Source organism: Aspergillus aculeatinus (genome assembly GCF_003184765.1).
Source record: "Aspergillus aculeatinus CBS 121060 unplaced genomic scaffold BO66scaffold_4, whole genome shotgun sequence".
NCBI classification, from domain to species: domain Eukaryota; kingdom Fungi; phylum Ascomycota; class Eurotiomycetes; order Eurotiales; family Aspergillaceae; genus Aspergillus; species Aspergillus aculeatinus.
This window is the reverse complement of record NW_020291473.1, coordinates 473,220-497,033: the sequence shown is the minus strand read 5'-3', so window position 1 is coordinate 497,033 and position 23,814 is coordinate 473,220. Positions and strand designations below refer to the sequence as shown.

The 23,814-nt window shown below is 53.6% G+C and overlaps 6 protein-coding genes across 6 annotated transcripts; all 6 read left to right on the top strand.

Moving 5' to 3' along the window:
* Positions 1-55: 55 nt before the first annotated feature.
* BO66DRAFT_408178 (putative INO80 chromatin remodeling complex (Ies1)) lies at positions 56-2,713 on the top strand (the record flags this gene model as incomplete). The annotated part of the gene is made up of 5 exons (XM_025649105.1): positions 56-479; positions 542-1,081; positions 1,137-1,214; positions 1,262-1,306; positions 1,368-2,713. The coding sequence occupies 5 exons, from the start codon at positions 56-58 to the stop codon at positions 2,711-2,713; spliced, it is 2,433 nt and encodes an 810-aa protein (XP_025508085.1).
* Positions 2,714-4,583: 1,870 nt separating this feature from the next.
* BO66DRAFT_145281 (INSIG family protein) lies at positions 4,584-5,994 on the top strand. The gene is made up of 2 exons (XM_025642100.1): positions 4,584-5,470; positions 5,535-5,994. Exons 1-2 carry the CDS (start codon positions 4,778-4,780, stop codon positions 5,904-5,906), a joined length of 1,065 nt encoding a protein of 354 aa, XP_025508084.1. The 5' UTR covers positions 4,584-4,777; the 3' UTR covers positions 5,907-5,994.
* Positions 5,995-6,886: 892 nt separating this feature from the next.
* On the top strand, positions 6,887-9,552 carry BO66DRAFT_388313 (phosphoribosylaminoimidazolecarboxamide formyltransferase/IMP cyclohydrolase). The gene is made up of 5 exons (XM_025646525.1): positions 6,887-7,039; positions 7,214-7,265; positions 7,457-7,583; positions 7,669-9,154; positions 9,211-9,552. Exons 2-5 carry the CDS (start codon positions 7,247-7,249, stop codon positions 9,364-9,366), a joined length of 1,788 nt encoding a protein of 595 aa, XP_025508083.1. The 5' UTR covers positions 6,887-7,039; positions 7,214-7,246; the 3' UTR covers positions 9,367-9,552.
* A 1,395-nt stretch (positions 9,553-10,947) lies between these two features.
* BO66DRAFT_341063 (clathrin heavy chain) lies at positions 10,948-16,797 on the top strand. The gene is made up of 6 exons (XM_025644427.1): positions 10,948-11,179; positions 11,264-11,284; positions 11,414-11,440; positions 11,522-11,893; positions 11,953-16,173; positions 16,231-16,797. Exons 1-6 carry the CDS (start codon positions 11,141-11,143, stop codon positions 16,579-16,581), a joined length of 5,031 nt encoding a protein of 1,676 aa, XP_025508082.1. The 5' UTR covers positions 10,948-11,140; the 3' UTR covers positions 16,582-16,797.
* Positions 16,798-17,992: 1,195 nt separating this feature from the next.
* Positions 17,993-18,756, top strand: BO66DRAFT_145215 (uncharacterized protein). The gene has a single exon (XM_025642099.1). The coding sequence runs from the start codon at positions 18,178-18,180 to the stop codon at positions 18,655-18,657; it is 480 nt and encodes a 159-aa protein (XP_025508081.1). The 5' UTR covers positions 17,993-18,177; the 3' UTR covers positions 18,658-18,756.
* A 774-nt stretch (positions 18,757-19,530) lies between these two features.
* Positions 19,531-23,798, top strand: BO66DRAFT_468099 (pyruvate carboxylase). The gene is made up of 2 exons (XM_025652625.1): positions 19,531-23,408; positions 23,465-23,798. The coding sequence occupies exons 1-2, from the start codon at positions 19,935-19,937 to the stop codon at positions 23,570-23,572; spliced, it is 3,582 nt and encodes a 1,193-aa protein (XP_025508080.1). The 5' UTR covers positions 19,531-19,934; the 3' UTR covers positions 23,573-23,798.
* The last annotated feature ends 16 nt before the right edge of the window (positions 23,799-23,814 follow it).

Here is a 23,814-nt window from a genome sequence, read left to right as displayed (position 1 = left end):
CATTACCCACTGCACGGACATAGCTTGACCGGTCCCGTCACTTCCCGATTCGAAGATGGCGGAGGTCGAGAGCAGCGTCGCGGACGAGTCGTTGGCGCAGTCCGAGGCCCCCGACGAACAGCAAACCCATAACATGACAGTCGGCATTAGGCGACAGGCGAATGGTACGATCGGCTCGGTCTATTCGGGAAACAAAATCCGGCACCTAAAGAAGGAGGATGGGATTCCTCTATGGCGTAAGGACATCCAGTATCAGTTTCTCAAGCTTGTCTTCGAGGATACAACCCCGGTCTTCACTCGCTGGCCTGATGGGGTGAAAGGCCTGGACTTTGCCGATATCTACATCGATGCTATGGCGAGAAGCAGCAAGACGAGTAAGATCCTGAAGGATAAATTGCAGAGTGACAAGAAGGCGGCCATCAGCATGGCTATGGTTTGTCTGCTGGTCAATTTCGGGCGCATGAACACCACACTCAATTGTAAGTCCTATCTTCTACTCTCGTGCGCTCTACATGGACAATGACGCTGACATGTTTCCTAGTCTTCCCCGAGATGCGTGCTCAGTTGCGGACCTATCACTCCATTCCTTCTCTGCAAGCGACACAGGACCCTAATGCCTACAAGCAGTTGCAAGATGCTCCTCGTCTCAAGTCGATTCTCAAAGGCGCATCTGAAGATGTTGACCAGCCCAACACGCTGGACAGAATCAAGCGTCAGGCAAAACCCCGCACAAACCCCGTCAATCTGATCTTTGTCCTGGCCCAATATGCCCCTAAGGTGTCGGAAATGCACTTTTTCCCTCCCCGTGACTTCTTTGACCTGGTCATGAGGGGTACACTCAGTAGTCGGAGCAGAGCCAAAGCTTTTCTGTGGCTGATGTGGTGGTATCTGGAAAGTGATTTCTCCGCACAGGCAGCGCTGGACAATCCCTTCGGTCCCGGTCTGGACGGTGAAGGCACCGGAGGTTTGCCTATCAAGGTTCCTCAGTTTGAGAGTCTTACCGAAGAACAGGCAAACGAGGAGAATGTGGATACCCAGTCCGAACTCGACTACGGTGAAGCCAAGCGCTTGGAACGTAAACGTGAGTGTGAATATCCTGCCTTGGTTAACACAAGAATACTAACACCGGTCTACAGGCATCCTGGAAGACGATGAGCCACTACCCAGAGTGCCTAAGCGCTCTAAGAAAGGTATCCAGCACGCTCCTGATTTCCGTCTTCTGAACTCTTTCTGAACGCCAATTCACTAACCTACATGCCAGGCCTGCCTGATCTCCTCGACGACGAAGCATCAGGAGATCTGTCTGGTGAGCACTTCAATCCATCGATTTCTTTTTCTCGCCCCACTGAATCTTCCACGCTATTTAGGTCGCGGTGACGGTCGCTTGTCCACCATGTCCACCCCTCTGCATCCATCCACCAAGCGCCATCCACTAGATGATGAGGACGACTATCAAACTCCCGGACAGTCTGCGCGCTCCCGGTCCAAGAGGCCCAAAAGAGAGTCTTCTCTCAACCGTTCTCTTGGTCAGCAGCGTCTCATCTTAAGAACCAAGATGGAAAACACACCTGACGCTGCTTCTCCAGCTCCTCCAGGCTCGGGCCACCCGATCTTGAATCGATTTGTTACAGAAACCACCCAGCCCACCTCCGCCCGTCGGCCACGACCTCTCACTCAACACCAATTGGCTGTCGAGCAGAACCGTCGACAGCGGATTGAATACATTCTAGCTAAGCGCAAGAGCGAAGCGTACCGCGTTTTGCGTGCGAAGCGAGAAAGCGAGGTACCTATTGTCCGCTATGGTCGTCGTCTTTCGAATCTCCCGGAAGGCTATGACACAGATGAGGAGGAGAAGGCCTGGGGCAAGGGTGGACTGGTGCCGAAGCCCGACGAGGAAGAAGACTTTGGTGAAAGTGCTAGTTACTTCTTGTCTGTGATCCGCAAGGCCGCCAGACGCTTGGATCGATGGGATTATGACGATGCCAATGGTCCTAGGCGTGATCGCAAGGCCGAACGCGAGGAGCGCCAGAAAGCGAGGGAGATGAGGCTCGCTATGGACAATTCGGGTGATCTTGCTGGGCGCATCCCATCATCCGCTCGTAGTCGCGCTCGTGCTGCTCGCAACGCCAAGCGCAAACTCGCCAATGCGGCTGCCAGTACCCCATCCGCCAAGGAGCCAGGCGCTGCAAGCTCCTCACGGTCAAAAGCTAACCGCAATCGATCCCAGCGCGATGCCGAAGACGCAGTGGCGTCTACCCCGAACGCGGCCAAGGATGGTCTGGAGGCACCTGGTCGTGACCATGAACTCTCCCCAATGCCTGGCTCGACCCACCTGGGCGATGACGATGAAGGTGAGGAAGGACTAGACGACATTGACCGTGAACTTCTCGGCGAGGGGAGCGGAGATGATGACGGCGCTCCGACACCAGCGGCTCGCACGTCTCGACCGGCAGAACCAGGCTATGAGGATAGTTTTATGGAGGCAGGCGATGCAGATGAGGATGCGGAAGGTCTCTCATCCGATGACAATGACGACGAAGAAGTTGATGACGAAGATCTCGATGAAGGAGAGGCGGAGGTGGACGCTGACGAGAACTCTTCCACGCTCGAAGGTGGCAATGGGTATGCTGCCAGCGAGACCTCTTCGGTGGCCGGCGCGGAGGGCGACACAGTTCTAGCGGATGATAAAGACGAGACTATGACTGATCTCTGATCATTTTCCTATGGATTTTGTTGGGGCTTTGAGCTTTCCAAGCGCCTGGCCTCCATCAAACCACTTCCGGTGTGCATTTGTTGCCATTGAAGGTTCTCTAGTGCATATTCGACTCTTTTTCTTTACCTGCTCCATCAAGCCTGAGTCCCTCTTTTCGCTTTCTCTCTTGTGTCTTGTTTTACAGTGTACGATTATCCCCCAACAGGTTATCTATGTTTCTACTTCAATTCCACATGTATTGCCCTTCTAGTTTCCCTGTCATCAATGTTACATACCCCCCTTCGGGATTGGTTGAAGCTTCTTATATGATGTAGATCAGGGAGCATTCTTGAAAAGCATGCGCTCGCTCTCTGCTGTGCTCTTATCGGAGTTGCCCCGGACGTAGCGTGACGGGGAGGGACGAGGGTGCAGGTATACTGCGGGGAAAGAGGTGGGGTCAACCTTCGATTCTCTTCCCTCTTTCCCCCCTGGTGGGATCTGTACCGTAGAAAGTCGGAATGGCTCTCGGATTTTGGGAGTTGTTGCATGAAGCTAGTTCAGCAACACCTGCACCCTGACGACATCGGGACGAGCACGTTGACACATGTTACGGGGACTGTAGGCGGGGACGCAAGGAGGCAAAGACCCTAGGTTGGGGTTCTGTGCCTGACAGTTTTCAAAGAACATGCCGTCGTCATCACATGCCCGGAAGTAAATATGTTGTGTATCCTACCTAGGATGCTAGACTGTGTGTCTGATAGTAAGATAGTAAGATGGTTACTGAGGACCAATATCTGTTGGTTCTGCAATTTGCATTGCACTTGCATTGGAAAGAATTGGTGAGTTAGTTAGGTACTGGTGAGAACTCGGGTTCTGAAATGTTGTTGGGAAGATTCCCTCCTTCATGATTAGTTAGTTAGTTAGTTAGGATGGGAGTAGGCATGAGTAAGACAGTCAGTCAGTCAGTCAATTTGCATGTGATTATTGCGGGTGGGCTTCCTTCCCCTCTGTCGGGGCGGTGGATTTGGGTGGGTTTTGGTGGATTCGGTGGATTTTCCTCCTTGAGAGTCTTTCTTTCCCTTCCACTTCCCCCGAGCCCCAACATTCCTGAGTTCGGGTGAAGTGAGTTTTTGCTTGTTTGCTTCCCGACTGAATAACAGTGAGTGAGTGGTAAGTTAACATTAACAGGGACGGTACCTTACCTCCTACTCAGGGCTAAGTTACTTACTCCTACTTCCTTCTTGCTTCCTACCTCCTCCCTCCTACCAAACCTATTTATTTTATTTCCTTCGTGCGCCGTGAGTATTGAGTCTCAGTCTACCTAGTATTTATTCTTCCCTTTCTTGAAAATAAACCGCATTTCTTTCAATTGTTGCGGTTGTTCGAAATATTTTTAGAAGAATATACTTATACCCAGACACTATTCTCACTTTTACAAGTATCATTCATCAAGACCTCTTCCTCTTGCCCGTCGTTCTGCCGATCCATTGCAGATCCTGCACCCTATTTCCACCACCAGCCCACACCCATCGCTCACCCATCGCTCACCCACGGTCACCCACGGTCACACTCGAGTAGCCTCGTACTGTGCTTCTGCTCCACCCAGGCGTTGAAACTAGCTGCTGAAGTTAGTCTTCAGTGACCCAATCGGTTTGTGGTTCAATCTCTCCTCTCTCTTCTCCTCCTCCTCTCGCATTCCTTCCATCCCCTCCATATCTGGCCACCGTCTGTGTGTTTGCAGCATTTAGCACGCTCTGGCCCTCTCTTTTCTCCTCTCCGATCCTCTGCCGCTCGTCTTCCACACCCCCCACCCCGAAGCACACAACGTTGGCTGACACGATCGTCATATAAACCCCAGAGCGCAATTCGGCCTGTCCAGACTTCTACTTACTCGGACTGACTTTTAAAAGCCACTGGAGCGCCAGCCTGACTTTCTTAGAGCTCCGTCCACAACTTTTCACAGCATTCAACGAGAAAAGGAACCCCCTGCTATTGCTTGCTTTGCTCTCTTGTGCGGATTGCCATTCATTGCATCTCTCAGCTCTTATTAAACTCGAGATACTTCCACCAACGTTCTCGCCTGCCATGTCTGATGAGCCCACGATCCTTCGCCCGCGTCCGCGGCGCGCGTTCGACCTCACCCCCGAAGAGCATTCCTCCCCGGCCGAGCCAGCCAATCCGGACCTGTTGAACCCGCGCGAAGGCGGTTCGACGAACGTTAGCCGCAACGTATCGATCATGAATCTGACATCGCCAACTCTTGTCGGGATTTATTCTCCGACCGCATTTGAAGGCACTCGCGACGATTCTTCGCCTTGGGGCACGGAAGCTCATACTTCCGAAGCTCTGAATGCTGGTATTCGGCCAGTCATCCAAGGGCCAGCACCGGGGAAGCTGCAGCGGACGCGGTCACGCCTCAGCCAGGGACTCTTTCGCGGGGTCATTCTCCCCCAGGCGCTGAAGAGCGCCTTCCTGCTTGGCTTCGGCGTGGTGTACGGGATCATTACGATCCACCTGCACGAGAATCATTGGATCACTCCGGTGAAGCTGGAGAACGTCCATTACTACGGATCATGGCAATATCTGGCATTCTGGGGCGTGGCGGGGGTCATTCTGGGCAACGTGCTCCCCTGGTTTGACCAGTTCTCGGATGACTTGATCAATGACGGCAAGCGAGCTGCTTCTTCGGCGAGTGACGAGGAAACTGCCGAACGCACATTGTCGTGGGTGGCGGCGGTCCGCAGCGTCGGGGCCTTTGTCGGAATCGCATTTGCTATGGTAAGTCGTGCCATCTCAGACTTACATTAAGCGTCGAATCTCTAACTTTACTTGTGATCCTCAGCGTCGACTACCCTGGGAATCTACGACCCAAGCTTCGGTAACCCTCGCACTTGTGAACCCTGTCTTATGGTATCTCATCGACCGCACTCGGACAGGGTTCGTCTTGTCGACTGTGGTTGGTTTGGCTGGAATGGGCGTTGTGTTGGGCCTCAACCCCGATCTGGTGCCATCCTCTCTGGAGCCCTCCAGCCCCACCCTCCTGTTGGCCAACGTCACGGGGCGGGACTTCGGTTTGGACATTGGGATGACACAGGAGAGCATCGCTGTGCGGACATGGATTGCCAGTGTTCTGTTTTGCGCCTGCGTTTGCTTCGGAAACATTGGCCGGCAATTGGCCATTGGCAACTCCGGCAAACAGTCGCTCAAGAAGTGAGCATCTTGATGAGACATTGCTTCTTTTTCTTCTTTACGATATTTGAACACCACTAGTAACGCCTTTGTGTACACACCCCTCTTGTCTCATTTCCATGCCCTCGGCTTTTGCCCTTCTCAATATGCATTTCCTCATTATGCCCCGTCCGGACATGATGGTCTGCTATTAGATAGAAATGACAAGTTACCACGAGCATCAGATCTGCCAGACCGTACCAGCAGAAGTGAGAAATGTCTACGAGGGTGGGTTTTTTTTTTCTCTTGTTTTCCTTTTCTATTGGGTGTTACGACGCGACTCATCATCAAGAGGCACGAAAAGGATTGTAGAATCAATCATTGCAATCCCTACTATGGAGTTCAAGCAGGCACTGCACCCAAGATCGACACTCTGCTATAGAGCAGTTTGTCTCCATTCTGTTTGACGATTTCCGTACTTCATAGGTTATACAAGTATATCCTCGTAGGAACGCTTTTTTTAAGAATGTTATTTTAATGCGTTGTTCATGTGAGAAAAAGGAAAAAGGAAAAGGAGGAAGCCGCGACGAAGCGCGGGTTTTGTAGGGTGTGTGGGTGGTCTGTGCATAGATCATGTGATCGATAGGCGAACTTCTTTGCCGATGCAAGCTGTAATGAGTAAGCTGCCCTTATGCACCTAGCATAATTGAGCTAAGTACTAGTTAGTTACAGTACGAGCCTTACTTTGCGCACACCTGAAAAGGCAAGGCCAGTGTCCGGCCCGGGGGAGGCACCACAGTTACCCACAGTGGCACAGAGGTGTGATGATCTATCAGATGCTTTCCACTTAGTTAACTAGTACTAGTTACAGCACTGAGTTAGTAATCGCCACTGACAGTCATCCACTCCAGGTCCGAAAGCGGCGAAGCACCCCGCGGCGGGAACAGTGACTGAGCAGTGATGAAGCAACCTAGAAAGAAGATGGGCACTTTTTACCCCTCCCTCAGCTTCCCTATTTTTTTTTCTCTTGGAGCTATCTGGAACAATTTGCACCTGAGCCACACCTGGCAAACTCTTTACCACTCCGTTCCTGATCCCCTGGAGTTTTTCAATTGATCTCTACTCTTCATCCACTCCTTTCCCCAAGCTCAACATCTTGTCTTTCCCGCGGAGTTTGAGGTATGTGCTACTACTCTTTCCCGGCACTAGACTAGCCCATCGGAACTTCCCAAGTTCCAATTGATCCATTCGACCTGGAGGGGTGGAGGGGTTGTGGGGGGCACTCCTCCTAACCTGAACATTTTTCTCCCCTCCAGCATCGCTCCTCTTCATCTCTGACTTGTCTACTCCCAGTGTCTGTCTCACTGTCAGTGTTTCTCTTTCAGGATGTCTCAACAAAAGTCTGGTGAGTTTGAAACGTCCTGCCCACTGCTCTGCCCTCTCCCACTCGGTATCCCCGGGTGCAGCAGCTTCACGGTCCGCTTCGCAATGGAATTGGTCCGGTCGCTGTCTCCACATCGGGGCATTGTCTGTTGCTTTGCTTGTTGATTGAATGAAGTTCAAGGCTGACTTGAGACCATTGTGTGCCATTGATAGCCATCCTCTCCGTCTACGATAAGACTGGTCTGCTCGACCTGGCCAAGGGCCTCGTCAAACAGAATGTCCGGTTGCTTGCCTCCGGTGGTACGGCGCGGTTGATTCGGGAGGCGGGCTTCCCTGTCGAGTGAGTCATCATACTGATGTGGTCATGACCGGGGCCATATTCTCTTCGTTGTTTTCAGCAGGAGGTAGAGCTGATGGCCGATTAGAGATGTCTCCGCCATCACCCATGCGCCGGAGATGCTGGGTGGTCGTGTCAAGACTCTCCACCCTGCTGTCCACGGTGGTATCCTGGCTCGTGACATCGAGTCCGACGAGAAGGATCTGGCCGACCAGAACATCTCCAAGGTCGACTTCGTTGTCTGCAACCTGTACCCCTTCAAGGAGACGGTGAAGAAGGTCAACGTCACCATCCCCGAAGCCGTCGAGGAGATCGACATCGGTGGTGTGACTCTCCTCCGTGCTGCGGCCAAGAACCACGCCCGTGTGACTATCCTCTCCGACCCCCAGGATTACCCTGAGTTCCTCAAGGAGCTGGAGGCCGGTGATATCACCGATGCCAGTCGCAAGTCCTATGCCCTCAAGGCCTTCGAGCACACCGCCGACTACGACACTGCCATCTCCGGCTTCTTCCGCAAGGAGTATGCTGGCAACGGCGACAAGTACCTGGCTCTCCGCTACGGTACCAACCCCCACCAGAAGCCTGCCTCTGCCTACATGGTTGAGGGCAAGCTTCCCTTCAAGGCCCTGAACGGATCTCCCGGTTACGTCAACCTCCTGGACGCCCTCAACGCCTGGGCTCTGGTCAAGGAGCTCAAGCAGGCCTTGGGCTACCCTGCCGCTGCCAGCTTCAAGCACGTTTCCCCCGCCGGTGCAGCTGTTGGTGTCCCCTTGAACGAGAAGGAGCGTAAGGTCTACATGGTTGATGACATTCCGGGTATCGAGACCTCTGGCTTGGCTCAGGCTTATGCTCGTGCCCGTGGTGCCGACCGTATGTCCAGCTTCGGTGACATTCTGGCTCTGAGTGACATTGTCGATGTTCCCACTGCCAAGATCGTCTCCCGTGAGGTCTCTGACGGTGTCATCGCTGCCGGCTACACCCCCGAGGCTCTGGAGATCCTCTCCAAGAAGAAGGGTGGCAAGTACCTTGTTCTCCAGATGGACGAGAACTATGTTCCGGCTGCCGAGGAGACTCGCACGCTGTACGGTGTGCAGCTCTCCCAGCACCGCAACGATGTCGTCATCTCTCCCCAGAAGACCTTCAACACCATCATCACTCCTAAGGACTTGAAGGCTCTTCCTGACTCCGCCCTGCGCGATCTTACCGTCGCCACCATCGCGCTGAAGTACACTCAGTCCAACTCTGTGTGCTATGCTCTGAACGGCCAGGTCATCGGTCTCGGTGCTGGCCAGCAGAGCCGTATCCACTGCACTCGTCTGGCTGGTGACAAGGCTGACAACTGGTGGATGCGCTTCCACGACCGTGTGCTGAACATCAAGTGGAAGCAGGGCACCAAGCGTGCCGATAAGAGCAATGCTATTGACCTGCTCTGCTCGGGTCAGACCCCTCGCAACGAGGCCGAGCGTGTGGAGTATGAGCGTGTGTTCGAGGAAGTCCCCGCCCCTTTCACCGCGGAGGAGCGTGAGTCTTGGCTGCAGAAGTTGAGCGAGGTTGCTGTCTCCTCTGATGCTTTCGTAAGTTGATCCCATTCTTCCGTGACATGGCACTTTTCAACTAACAATGGACGCAGTTCCCCTTCATTGACAACGTCTTCCGTGCCGCCCGCTCGGGTGTGAAGTACATTGCTGCTCCCAGCGGTAGCCAGAACGACCGTCCCGTCTTCGAAACCTCTGAGAAGCTGGGTATTGTCTTTGTTGAGCAGGGTACCCGTCTGTTCCACCACTAATGTGACATGGATGGGGCGGGTCCATGCCAAACAATCACACCTGTGATGGTTGTGTGTTTATGATGATTTATACCTGAAACTGTGATGATCAAAGGCCTGCAATAGCGATATCCCAATTTTAAAAAGTGCCTTGTTATGAGACCGATGTGCACAGCGTCGAGGCGTAGAGTTGTATCATGTTTAGAACCATCTGCCAAGACACTTGTATCGCAGCACAGGATCTGCAGGCTAGGAACAAGCCCGAGGCTGTACACTCCCTTGCCGTTGATGCATAGGTTCCACGTGGTTCGGCAAATTTGCCGGGCGGGTTCCATCGAACCCGACGAATGTAGCGCATGGACAGAGTTGCCATGAATATCGAGGGGTTTGATGATGTTACTCGTGAGTTTCGACTCTATTTCCCTTTTCTTTCTCTGTTTTAAGATCTGGGAGAGGAGGTAATATGACCGACCCGTCTTGAAGTTCATGCGATGTGACGGCGGGTTTTTACTACCGCAGCTATCATCCACAATGCTTGGCGGAGAACGAAATGCAGTTTGCCAATTTGCTGCTTCTGGATGTCTACATTCACTGCTACTTGTTCTCGGTGGCAGCTTGTTAGAGCTTTCCTCATATCTCAGGTAGGTGGGTGCCTGTGTCTAAGGATTGTTCGATCATATAGTGTCTTGGTCGCTTGTATATATATCTCCCACTTTCGAAGGGATAGGATTCAGTGTTCGTGTAGGTCGCTGAGGGTCACAGTTACGACTCACTCCCTCAATGCACCGAGCTAATTCACAGATTATCTCTGTACCCATGATTCCAATATCATAAATCTGGTATTGGCTTATTCACACAGTTTCACGGTGATAGATTTGATTGTGGTGAGCAGCGCTGGTCTCGGCCCCGTTGCTGACGTCATCGATGTTGTGGCTCGTTCGGATGGAACCGGCCATGTGGCTTTCATGTCCTGCCCAGGCCTTAGAGATGGCCTGGGGGACGAGATTGAGCCATGCCAATTGAGTCTGGAATTAAAAGCACTCTGGGAGGTCCTTTATATGTGGATATCTATTTGTATTTCGCAACTCACTACTGAGTACAAATTGAGTGACAGCTGATAAACGAACTCTGGTCCAGAGACCTTGCCAGAACCCTTAGCTTAGTTGATTTCCATGAGGTGAATATGGTATAGAGATATCGCATTTGCGTGTTATGATTCGGTTACCTAGAGACTCTTGAGTGAATGTCAATTGGCCTCTTGATTACTATATGCGCTTGTTCTTTGACAAAGTAACCTGATGGCTTACTTTCTCACCACACTCTTCACTGGCAGGCAACCGGAATAGATTGAGCCACTGAGGGTGCCACATGAGGGCTCTGGGAAAGAGAAAGTCATGAATACACCGAGCGACTTGCCTCAAGTTGATTCAAGAAATTCAAGACCCTCAGCCTTGGTGAGATTGAAATGTAGTCTGATAATCAAAATCAGGCACGGGCTGGAACAGCCCCCCCTGTGGTGACAACACGTGACGGCCGCCATAAGCGACACCTCAGCAACGACACCCGCGCCGGCCTCCTGAGGTCACTTCCGCTTCCCCAGTTTACCTCTCCTCCTCCCCTCCTCCTCCCAATCCCTACTCACCTCTCCTTCCTCCCCTCTTTCTAATTTCCTACGTCTCCTCCTCTCCTCCTCAATTCCTCACTTGCCGCCTTTCTTTCCCTTCACTATCCGGTCATTTTCTTTGCGTGGCGTTCTGTTGGGTGGATGAGGTCGTCCCTGCGGCCTTAGGTAAATATGGCTCCTCTACCGATCAAGTTCACGGAGCTCCTTAATGTAAGTCCTCCTGTGTCCGGCCGACAAGCTGAACTTGCGCGAGAAACATGAGCTAATCTATTTGTCTGTCTGACTGACTGACAGTTGACAACGGCTGAAATTGCGGTATGTGTTATTGCTTTGTTGGGCAACCACCCTTAGTCCGATCTGCGAACGCGCCCGCCGACGACACTCCGTTCCTGACCCCAGCCATTGCTCGCCTGCGTACTGACTCAATTTCATTTCCGGATCTAGCCTGCGTCCATTGGTTTCAACTCTTGCGTAAGTTGTTCCATCTTCGTCCTATCAATACCACCTCGCACCAGTACCGTCGCTTGCTAACACTTTGGCCTCCCTGGACAGACTCTAGAATCAGACCACTATGTGTGTGTCCGGCAAAAGCTCGATGAGGACGACAAGCCCCAGGTCATCATCATCAACCTGAAGAACAACAATGAGGTCATCAAGCGGCCGATCAACGCGGACAGCGCTATCATGCACTGGGACCGCAATATCATCGCCCTCAAGGCCCAGGGTCGCACGATCCAGATCTTTGATCTGGCGGCGAAGCAGAAGCTGAAGTCGTCGGTGATGAATGAGGATATCGTGTACTGGAAGTGGTTCAGCGAGAAGTGTCTGGGTCTGGTCACGGAACAGTCCGTATACCACTGGGATGTCTTTGACCCGACTCAGACACAACCTCTGAAGATCTTTGACCGTCTTCCCAACCTCAGTGTAGGTATCTCTGAGCTTGTGACATAGGTTTCCAATGGGACTAACAGCATCGCGACTAGGGATGTCAAATTATCAACTACCGCGTCAACGAAGATGAGAAGTGGATGGTAGTGGTCGGAATCAGCCAGCAGCAGGGACGTGTGGTGGGCTCGATGCAGCTCTATTCCAAGGAGCGCGGAATCTCCCAATTCATCGAGGGTCATGCTGCTGCCTTCGCTTCCATTCGGGTCGAAGGCTCCCCGCTCGAGCACAAGCTGTTCACCTTCGCCGTCCGAACGCCGACCGGTGCCAAGTTGCAGATCGCCGAGATCGACCACCAGGAGCCGAACCCACGGTTCCAGAAGAAGGCAGTGGAGGTATACTTCCCTCAGGAGGCTGTCAATGACTTCCCTGTCGCCATGCAAGTTTCCAAGAAGTACGACATCGTCTACCTCGTCACGAAGTACGGCTTTATTCACCTCTACGATCTTGAGACCGGCACGTGCATCTTCATGAACCGGATTTCCAGCGAAACCATCTTCACCACTGCCCCTGATTCCGACTCTGCTGGTCTGGTCGGTGTTAACCGCAAGGGCCAAGTTCTGTCCGTTAGTGTCGATGAGAGCAACATCATCCAGTATCTGATGGAGAACCCCGCCATGTCCGGCCTCGCAGTCAAGCTTGCTTCTAAGGCAGGTCTTCCTGGAGCGGATCACCTCTATCAGCAGCAGTTCGACAACCTGATCGCCCAAGGAAACTTCTCCGAGGCTGCCAAGATTGCTGCGAACTCGCCCCGCGGTTTCCTCCGCACCCCGGAAACCATCAACCGCTTCAAGAACGCCCCCCAGACGGGTCAGATGTCTGTCATTCTCCAATACTTCGGTATGCTGCTGGACAAGGGTTCCCTGAACAAGTACGAGAGCGTGGAGCTGGTCCGCCCTGTCTTGCAGCAGAACAGGAAACACCTTCTTGAGAAGTGGATGCGCGAAAACAAGTTGGAAGCCTCCGAAGAGCTTGGTGATATTGTCCGTCCTTACGACATGAACCTGGCCCTGTCTATCTATCTCCAGGCCAATGTATCTCAGAAGGTCATTGCCGGGTTTGCTGAGACGGGCCAGTTTGACAAGATCCTCGCGTACTCGAAGCAGGTTGGCTACCAGCCGGATTACACCCAGCTGCTGCAGCACATCGTTCGTGTGAACCCCGAAAAGGGTGCCGAATTCGCTACGCAGCTCGCCAACGAGGAGTCGGGAGCTCTCATCGATCTCGACCGCGTTGTCGATGTGTTCCTGTCCCAGAACATGATCCAGCAAGCCACTTCGTTCCTTCTCGATGCCCTGAAGGATAACAAGCCCGAGCATGGCCATCTTCAGACTCGTTTGCTCGAGATGAACCTTGTCAACGCCCCCCAGGTTGCTGATGCCATTCTTGGCAATGAGATTTTCACGCACTACGACCGTCCTCGGATCTCCCAGCTTTGCGAGAATGCTGGCCTCATCCAGCGTGCTCTTGAAAACACCGAGGACCCGGCGGCCATCAAGAGGAATATTGTTCGTACCGACAAATTGAGCCCCGAGTGGTTGATGGAATACTTCGGCAAGCTGTCCGTTGAGCAGACGCTTGACTGCATGGACACCATGTTGCAGGTTAACATCCGCCAGAATCTGCAAGCCGTTGTCCAGATCTGTACCAAGTTCTCCGACCTCCTTGGCCCCTCTCGCTTGATTGCCTTGCTGGAGAAATACCGTACCGCCGAGGGTCTTTACTATTACCTTGGCAGTATTGTTAACCTTAGCGAAGACCCCGAGGTGCACTTCAAGTACATTGAAGCTGCCACTGCTATGAATCAGATCACGGAAGTGGAGCGCATCTGTCGCGAGAGCAACTACTACAACCCCGACAAGGTTAAGAACTTTTTGAAAGAGGCCAAGTTGACCGAGCAGCTGCCGCTGATCATTGTGTGCGATCGCTTCAACTTCATCCACGACTTGGTTCTCTACCTCTACCAGAACCAGCAGTACAAGTCTATCGAGGTTTACGTTCAGCGTGTCAACCCCTCGCGTGCGCCCGCTGTCGTCGGTGGTCTGTTGGACGTCGACTGTGACGAGAGCATCATCAAGAACCTTCTCTCTACTGTTGACCCGGCTGTGATCCCCATCGACGAGCTTGTTTCCGAGGTGGAGAGTCGCAACCGGTTGAAGTTGCTTCTGCCCTTCCTTGAGGCTACCCTTGCGACGGGTAACCAGCAGCAAGCCGTCTACAATGCATTGGCCAAGATTTACATCGACAGCAACAACAATCCCGAGAAGTTCTTGAAGGAGAACGACATGTATGACACTTTGACCGTTGGAAAATACTGCGAGAAGCGGGATCCCAACCTCGCATACATCGCCTACCGTAAGGGACAGAATGATCTCGAGCTCATCAACATCACCAACGAGAATGCCATGTACCGTGCTCAGGCGCGCTACCTTGTTGAGCGGGCTGATCCCGAGATCTGGTCCTTTGTCCTGAGCGAGAACAACCAGCACCGTCGCTCCTTGGTCGATCAAGTCATTGCCACTGCAGTGCCCGAGTCGACTGAGCCGGACAAAGTGTCCGTCGCCGTCAAAGCCTTCCTTGAGGCTGATCTTCCCGGTGAGCTGATTGAGCTTCTGGAGAAGATTATCCTCGAGCCCTCGCCTTTCAGTGACAATGGCAGTCTCCAAAACCTGCTGATGTTGACTGCTGCTAAGGCCGACAAGAGCCGTTTGATGGATTACATCCACCAGCTTAACGAATTCAGCCCCGACGAGATTGCCGAGATGTGTATCTCAGTTGGACTGTACGAGGAGGCTTTCGAGATTTACAAGAAGGTCAACAACTTCCTCGCCGCTGTCAATGTCCTGGTTGAGAACATTGTCAGCATTGACCGTGCTCAGGAGTTCGCTGAGCGTGTTGAGTTGCCTGAGGTCTGGAGCAAGGTGGCCAAGGCGCAACTCGATGGTCTCCGTATCTCTGACTCGATTGAATCGTACATCCGTGCTGGTGATCCCTCTAACTACCTTGAGGTTATCGAGACCGCCACCCACGCTGGCAAGGATGAGGATCTCGTCAAGTTCTTGAAGATGGCCCGCAAGACACTGCGTGAGCCTGCCATTGATACCGGTCTCGCTTTCTGCTACGCCCGTCTTGACCTGCTCGCCGAGCTAGAGGACTTCCTACGGACCACTAATGTGGCCGATATTGAAGCCTCTGGTGACAAGGCCTACGAAGAAGGATACCACCAGGCGGCCAAGATCTTCTACACCAGTATCTCCAACTGGGCCAAGTTGGCAACCACCCTGGTTCACCTGGAAGACTACCAGGCGGCCGTGGAGTGCGCCCGCAAAGCGAACAGCGTCAAGGTGTGGAAGGAAGTCAACGAGGCTTGCGTGAACAAGAAGGAATTCCGTCTCGCCCAGATTTGTGGTCTGAACCTGATCGTCCATGCAGAAGAGCTTCAGGACCTTGTTCGTCAATATGAGCGTAATGGATACTTCGATGAGCTCATTGCGGTCTTGGAAGCCGGTTTGGGTTTGGAGCGTGCTCACATGGGCATGTTCACCGAGCTGGGCATTGCGCTGTCCAAGTACCATCCTGACCGCGTCATGGAGCACCTAAAGCTCTTCTGGTCCCGCATCAACATCCCCAAGATGATCCGGGCCTGCGAAGAAGCGAGTCTGTGGCCTGAGTTGGTCTTCTTGTACTGCCACTACGACGAATGGGACAACGCAGCCCTGGCTATGATGGAGCGTGCTGCCGACGCGTGGGAGCACCACTCTTTCAAGGACATCATTGTCAAGGTTGCGAACTTGGAGATCTACTACCGCGCCCTCAACTTCTATCTCCAGGAGCAGCCATTGCTGCTGACCGACTTGCTCCAGTCCCTCACCTCCCGCGTCGATGTCAACCGTGTTGTGCGCATCTTCCAGTCCTCAGACAACATCCCTCTCATCAAGCCCTTCCTGCTCAACGTTCAGACCCAGAACAAGCGGGCAGTGAACGATGCGATCAATGACTTGCTGATTGAGGAGGAGGACTACAAGACGCTCCGCGACTCCGTGGACAACTACGATAACTTCGATGCCGTGGCCCTCGCACAACGGCTGGAGAAGCATGACCTGATCTTCTTCCGCCAGATCGCCGCCAACATCTACCGCAACAACAAGCGCTGGGAGAAGTCGATTGCACTGTCGAAGCAGGACAAGCTCTACAAGGATGCCATTGAGACTGCCGCTATCTCCGGCAAGTCGGAGGTGGTTGAAGAACTCCTTCGCTACGTAAGTCTCTGTTCTTTCCCAACAAGTATCGAATTTATTGACTAACCGAGACTCTAGTTTGTGGATATTGGCAGCCGCGAGTGTTACGTTGGTATGCTGTATGCCTGCTACGATCTGATCCGCCCGGATGTGATCATGGAACTGTCGTGGCGCCACGGGCTGCACGATTTCACGATGCCGTTCATGATCAACTTCCTGTGCGAGCAGACGCGGGCGATTGAGATGCTGAAGAAGGACAACGAGGAGCGGAAGGCCCGGGAGAAGACGCAGAAGGTGGAAGAGGACAACACCCCCATTCTGGGCGGCTCGCGGTTGATGTTAACGCAGGGCCCGGCGGCGCCGGCACCCGCGCCCATGGGGTACGCCAATGGAATCACGCCGCAGGCGACTGGATTCCGACCCTTCTAAACGTACGACTTGTCATGCCTTTCTTTCCGAGGGGTTAGTGTATGTATAGCATGAGCGATGGGAAGCTTTGCGGCCAGACTCAGTTCGTTGTTTTCTGGGTCGGATGCTTCGGAGCCCCCTTCTGTTACTTGATGATCTTCTCGTTCTTATTCTCCATTTATTGAGTGGTTCTTTTTCTTCTTTTTCTCCTCCTTCTTCTCCTCCTGATGTATTTCGATTGGCCTTCAAAATTAGGTGACTTGTCTCGTGGGTGGACCCGGGAGGATTCCCGTAATTTATCTTAGTACAATGGGATTATTGACTTCATGACGGTGATCGATGGAAATTTGTGAATTTACTGTCCAGTAAGACTACTAGAGGTGGTATGTACTGTAGGTACCCAGTACTACGTAGTAGTATTGGTAGTCGATCACCGGAACAGGAGGCCGGCTTGCCTCGTGACTTGGGCAGCGGGTAAGACAGCCGTCAATAGTGGTGATGAACTATCGGTGCTCCAACTTCCAAGAAAGGGATCGACGATCTCGGCAGATGCAGCCGCAGCTGGAGGGCGGCCGCCGGGGTTAGGCTCGGTATCTTGTTCCGCTTAGGGATTCTACTCAAACGTATACGTTCGTTCATACGTAGTTCATAGATGTTCGGCGAAAAGGAACCAGGGCCCGGAGGGAAGCTGGTGGTGGTGGTGGCTGCTGCTGCGGCGTGCAGGTAAAGGATTTAGCCCCCCGCGACGACTCGACTGTGGTGGGTGGGTGGTGGATGATGGAAGTTGTGGGGGTGGGAGTGGGAGTGGGACAGGGATGCCCGTGTACTCGACGGGAAGAATAAGGATTTATCCTGGATTCCTGGTAGTCTACGGACGGAGAGGGAGATGGATTGATTTTCCTGAGTTGTCATTATTGCAATTGTATTCTTTTTCTAAATTGAAGCATTACTCATGGAAGCCGATCGGACCGGATTAGAAGATGAGAGTACGTAGATACGTATTGTAGGTGCCACTTCGAAGAGCGCTGCGGGGCGGGTTTGGGTTTCCTTAGGGCTAGGCTGGTTGTTGTTGTTGTTGTTGTTGTTGTTGTTGTTGTTGTTGTTGTTGTTGTTGTTGTTGTTGTTGGGTTCGGGACAGACAGGTCCGGAGATACTTGGTCACTTGCTGCTGTAGATGATACACGGCTACGATAGCTGCATGACTTTCTTTTCTTCAGGACCATGGAAAAGGTTGGAAAGTCATCCATCGACTGACTGACTACCCAGGGCCTGGAATCTGGCTCATGCTCCTGGAACAATCGACTTGCGCCAAGAAGGGTGTCCTGACCTGGCCTGACCGGCTACAACTCCGTCCTTCGGTGAAGGGAGGGAAACCTAGGGAACGAAGGGCATTCTTGTCCCGGTGGCACAAAACGGAGACGGGGGGACCGGTGGACGTTCCGGGAAGTCTTGTAAGTTGCACACGCCCTGGGATTTTTTTTTCGGGGGGGGCGGGGGAAGTAAAAACGGACGACGATGGTCGGGTTACAGCTTCTTCTGATCAATCGGTGAAGTGCCATTGGGGGGATTATTTTTTTTCTTTCTTCTCGGGGTACTGTGCTGTTCGGACATGTGTGGATGGTGCATGGAGGCCGAGGGATGGGATGGGATCATGTATACGGAGTAGATGGTTGTGGGATGAACTGTACAGTAAGTACGGTAGGTGGTCGGTATCACCGGAGCAATAGTCTAGAGCCAAGCAGAATTTCTTTTGTTGTTCTTTTTCTCGGCTCATGTCTGGATCGACCATCTGGTCCTATCAAACCACTTGACACTTGGCATGTTGCAAGATTGTGTATCCTCGGCATTAGCGCGGACGGAAAGGGGATGCCCGTTCGTTGTTTGTTCGGCGATGTGATGGTTCTTGTTCTTGGTGGTGGGGTGGGGGGGGGTGTCTGTCTGTCACCTTGGGAGTTCGAAGCGGGAGGAGAAAGTCTGGAGGGGCCCAGGGAGGAGGAGGGAGGGAGAGGCTGGGCCGAGCGGGCATGCGCGGGACGATCTGCGCTGCCCTGCGCTGCGCTGCCCTCTTCGCCTATTCACGGGGGTCGATGGGGATGATCTCACTGCGCCGCCCTCCTGTTCACATAACCTCATAACCAGAGGGAAACTATTAACCCGAGCACCCGAGGTTCGCCATTGCTATGGAGGGTCGTCCTATTTCACCCGAGAGAGGTGGTCTATGCCCCGGCCAGCTCTGATGTAAATCTGGGGTTCTGTTTATGGAGGTGAGGGCAGACTGTGTGGTTTTTATTGTGCCTGTGTTGTACATAGTAGATTATTAGTCTAGGTTCTGAAGGTGGCGGATGTCTGGTGATCTCTCTTGGTGGGGAGGGGCAAATCTGCTTATCATTTGTCTTGGGAGGACGAGTACGTTAATTCAATAGTCATAAGCCGAATAACCAATGAATTCACCGGACGAACGGAGGGTGAATTGAGAGGCAAGTAGGCAAGTAGGCAAGTAGGCAAGTAGGCAAGCAAGCGATCTGGAAACCAGATCTGGGAATGGGGAGGGGAGAGGGGACCATCCCTCAAGCTGCAGTCCGGTGTACCGGTGAGGATGAAGTAACTAGTATACAGTGTAAGTTATCATCAACCCCGGAATTGGACTGTCCATCCATCCATACTTCCCATAGTACTCTCCGCCTTCCCGCCCAGTGCCTTCCTATTGCAGCAGCTCCTCTCTTCATTTCTACTTCTACTTCCTCTACTTCTTATTCTTCACTCTTCCTCTTCCTCTTCATCAACTTCTTTTCTTCTCATTCTTTTCTTCCTCTACTTTTCAATTCAAATCACCTTCCGGGGTCATTCCTAAATCTTCCTCCACTCCTCCTCGGGTAAGTGCTTCCTCGGACCAGAAACTCATTCCCTCCCTAACCCTCCCTCTCTCCCTCTCCCTCTCGACTTTCCCCGCGTGTTGTTCTCGCTCTGCCGTTCCGAAACCGGGCCTTTTTCTTTACCCCCTCGGTCCCCCCGTCCCCCAATCGTCCAACTTCCCCCGGAGTTTGTTTCTCCTAAAAGTGACTCACGATTGCTATTTTTCCGGCTATCATTGGTTTGTCGGCTAACTGTTTCAATTCTTATATCTTTTTTATAGTCTCTGCAGCCAGCCCTGTCGTGGTTCTTCCAGAGCTTCTTCCCTGTCTACTTCTCTTTCTCCCCCCTCCCCACAACGTCATAATCCTCTTATCTACCTTTCTTACCTACCCACTTTCCGTCACCGCAGCTTCCCCCCCCTCCAACTCTCCTCCATTACTCTCCTGCCTCTCCTCCTCCCTCTTCTCTCCCTCTCCCCCTCTCTCAACCAAATCACTCACACATAATCACACATTTTCATCATGGCTGCTCCTCAACGCCAGCCTGAGGAGGCAATTGATGACACTGAGTTCATCGACGACCACCATGACCACCACCGGGATTCCGTTCACACCCGTCTGCGCGCCAACTCGGCCATCATGCAGTTCCAGAAGATCCTCGTCGCCAACCGTGGTGAAATCCCCATCCGTATCTTCCGTACCGCCCACGAACTGTCTCTGCAGACGGTCGCTATCTACTCTCACGAGGATCGTCTTTCCATGCACCGTCAGAAGGCCGATGAGGCTTACATGATCGGTCACCGTGGTCAATATACCCCCGTCGGTGCCTACCTGGCCATCGATGAGATCGTCAAGATTGCTCTGGAGCACGGCGTTCACCTCATCCACCCTGGTTATGGTTTCCTGTCCGAGAACGCCGAGTTCGCTCGCAAGGTCGAGGAGGCCGGTATGGTCTTCGTTGGCCCTACCCCGCAGACCATTGAGGCTTTGGGTGACAAGGTCTCCGCCCGTCAGCTGGCCATTCGCTGCGAAGTGCCCGTCGTCCCCGGTACCCCCGGCCCCGTCGAGCGCTACGAAGAAGTTAAGGAATTCACCGATACCTATGGCTTCCCCATCATTATCAAGGCCGCCTTCGGTGGTGGTGGTCGTGGTATGCGTGTCGTCCGCGACCAAGCCGAACTGCGTGATGCCTTCGAGCGTGCCACTTCCGAGGCCCGTTCGGCCTTCGGTAACGGCACCGTCTTCGTCGAGCGCTTCCTGGACAAGCCTAAGCACATTGAGGTGCAGCTGCTGGGTGACAACCACGGAAACGTCATCCACCTGTTCGAGCGTGACTGCTCCGTCCAGCGTCGTCACCAGAAGGTCGTCGAGATTGCCCCCGCCAAGGACCTGCCCCAGGACGTCCGCGACAACATCCTGGCCGATGCTGTCAAGCTGGCCAAGTCCGTCAACTACCGCAACGCTGGTACTGCCGAGTTCCTGGTCGACCAGCAGAACCGCTACTACTTCATTGAGATCAACCCCCGTATTCAGGTCGAGCACACTATCACTGAGGAGATCACGGGCATTGATATTGTTGCGGCTCAGATCCAGATTGCTGCCGGTGCTACCCTGCAGCAGTTGGGCCTGACTCAGGACAAGATCTCCACCCGCGGTTTCGCCATCCAGTGCCGTATCACTACTGAAGATCCCTCCAAGGGCTTCTCCCCCGACACCGGTAAGATCGAGGTCTACCGTTCCGCTGGTGGTAACGGTGTCCGTCTCGATGGTGGTAACGGTTTTGCTGGTGCCATTATCACTCCTCACTACGACTCTATGCTGGTCAAGTGTACCTGCCGTGGTTCCACTTACGAGATCGCCCGCCGCAAGGTTGTCCGTGCCCTGGTCGAGTTCCGTATTCGTGGTGTCAAGACCAACATTCCTTTCTTGACCTCCCTTCTGAGCCACCCCACGTTCGTGGACGGCACTTGCTGGACTACCTTCATTGACGACACCCCCGAGTTGTTCGCTCTTGTCGGCAGTCAGAACCGTGCTCAGAAGTTGTTGGCTTACCTCGGTGACGTGGCTGTCAATGGCAGCAGCATCAAGGGTCAGATCGGCGAGCCCAAGCTCAAGGGCGATATCATCAAGCCCACTTTGTATGACACCCAGGGCAAGCCTCTCGATGTCTCTGCTCCCGCCACTCAGGGGTGGAAGCAGATCCTGGACCGTGAGGGCCCTAAGGCCTGGGCCCGTGCCGTGCGTGCCAACAAGGGCACTTTGATCATGGACACCACCTGGCGTGACGCCCACCAGTCTTTGCTGGCAACCCGTGTGCGTACCATCGATTTGCTCAACATTGCCCACGAGACCAGCCACGCCCTCTCCAACGCTTACAGTCTGGAATGCTGGGGTGGTGCCACCTTCGATGTTGCCATGCGCTTCCTTTACGAGGACCCCTGGGACCGTCTGCGCAAGCTCCGTAAGGCCGTGCCCAACATCCCCTTCCAGATGTTGCTGCGTGGTGCCAACGGTGTCGCCTACTCCTCTCTTCCCGACAATGCCATCTACCACTTCTGTAAGCAAGCCAAGAAGTGCGGTGTCGATATCTTCCGTGTCTTCGATGCTCTCAACGATGTCGACCAGCTTGAGGTCGGTATCAAGGCTGTTCACGCCGCAGAGGGTGTCGTCGAAGCTACTATCTGCTACAGTGGTGACATGTTGAACCCCCACAAGAAGTACAACCTCGAATACTACCTTAGCCTCGTGGACAAAGTGGTTAAGTTCGAGCCCCATGTCCTGGGTATCAAGGATATGGCTGGTGTGCTGAAGCCCCAGGCCGCTCGTCTCCTGATTGGCTCCATCCGTGAGCGCTACCCCGACCTTCCCATCCACGTCCACACCCACGACTCCGCCGGTACTGGTGTGGCCTCGATGATTGCTTGCGCCCAGGCTGGGGCTGATGCCGTTGATGCGGCCACCGACAGCTTGTCGGGTATGACCTCTCAGCCCAGCATTGGCGCTCTGCTCGCCTCCCTGGAGGGCACCGAGTACGACACTGGTCTCAACCTGAACCAGGTCCGCGCGCTCGACACCTACTGGGCGCAGCTGCGTCTCCTGTACTCGCCCTTCGAGGCTGGTCTGACCGGCCCCGACCCCGAGGTCTACGAGCACGAGATCCCCGGTGGTCAGCTGACTAACCTTATCTTCCAGGCCAGTCAGCTCGGCTTGGGCCAGCAGTGGGCCGAAACCAAGAAGGCTTACGAGTCTGCTAACGACCTGCTGGGTGACATTGTCAAGGTCACTCCCACTTCCAAGGTTGTTGGTGATCTGGCTCAGTTCATGGTGTCCAACAAGTTGAGCGCTGAGGATGTTGTGGAGCGTGCGGGTGAGCTCGACTTCCCAGCCTCCGTCCTCGAGTTCCTGGAGGGCTTGATGGGTCAGCCGTACGGCGGATTCCCCGAGCCTCTGCGCTCGCGGGCCCTGCGTGACCGTCGCAAGCTCGAGAAGCGCCCCGGTCTCTACTTGGAGCCCCTGGACCTGGCTAAGATCAAGGGCACGATCCGCGAGCAGTTCGGTGCTGCCACTGAGTACGATGTTGCCAGCTATGCCATGTACCCGAAGGTCTTTGAGGACTACAAGAAGTTCGTTGGAAAGTACGGTGATCTGTCCGTTCTGCCCACCCGCTACTTCTTGGCCAAGCCCGAGATCGGCGAGGAGTTCCACGTCGAGCTGGAGAAGGGTAAGGTCCTGATCCTCAAGTTGTTGGCTATTGGTCCTCTTTCCGAGCAGACCGGTCAGCGTGAGGTCTTCTACGAGGTCAACGGTGAGGTGCGTCAGGTCAGTGTCGACGACAAGAAGGCGTCCGTCGACAACACCGCCCGTGCCAAGGCCGACTTGGGCGACAGCAGCCAGGTCGGTGCTCCCATGAGCGGTGTCGTTGTGGAGATCCGTGTTCACGACGGGCTCGAGGTCAAGAAGGGTGACCCTCTGGCCGTCCTGAGCGCTATGAAGATGGTATGTCTCGATCATCCTATATCTATTATACGACACACAATGCTAATATATACTAGGAAATGGTTATCTCCGCGCCGCACAGTGGCAAGGTCTCCAGCTTGCTGGTCAAGGAAGGTGACTCTGTCGATGGTCAGGACCTGGTCTGCAAGATCGTCAAAGCCTGATGTAGGATGAACATTGCACGATGTTAAAAGAATCTATGACTTATGTTCCTCGCGATGCGCGCTTGTTGTCGGCTTGGTTGTGAGGATTTGAGGTGTTTTGTGTTCAAGCGTTTCTTTCCGGGTTGGTTTGTTCCCGTTTATTTCATGTTCGTTCTGACCGCGAGCTGGCCATTCCAAACATAATATCGGCCATATATATGAATGAGTAGAGTTATTTTTGAGTCACAAATACGCAAAAGTCG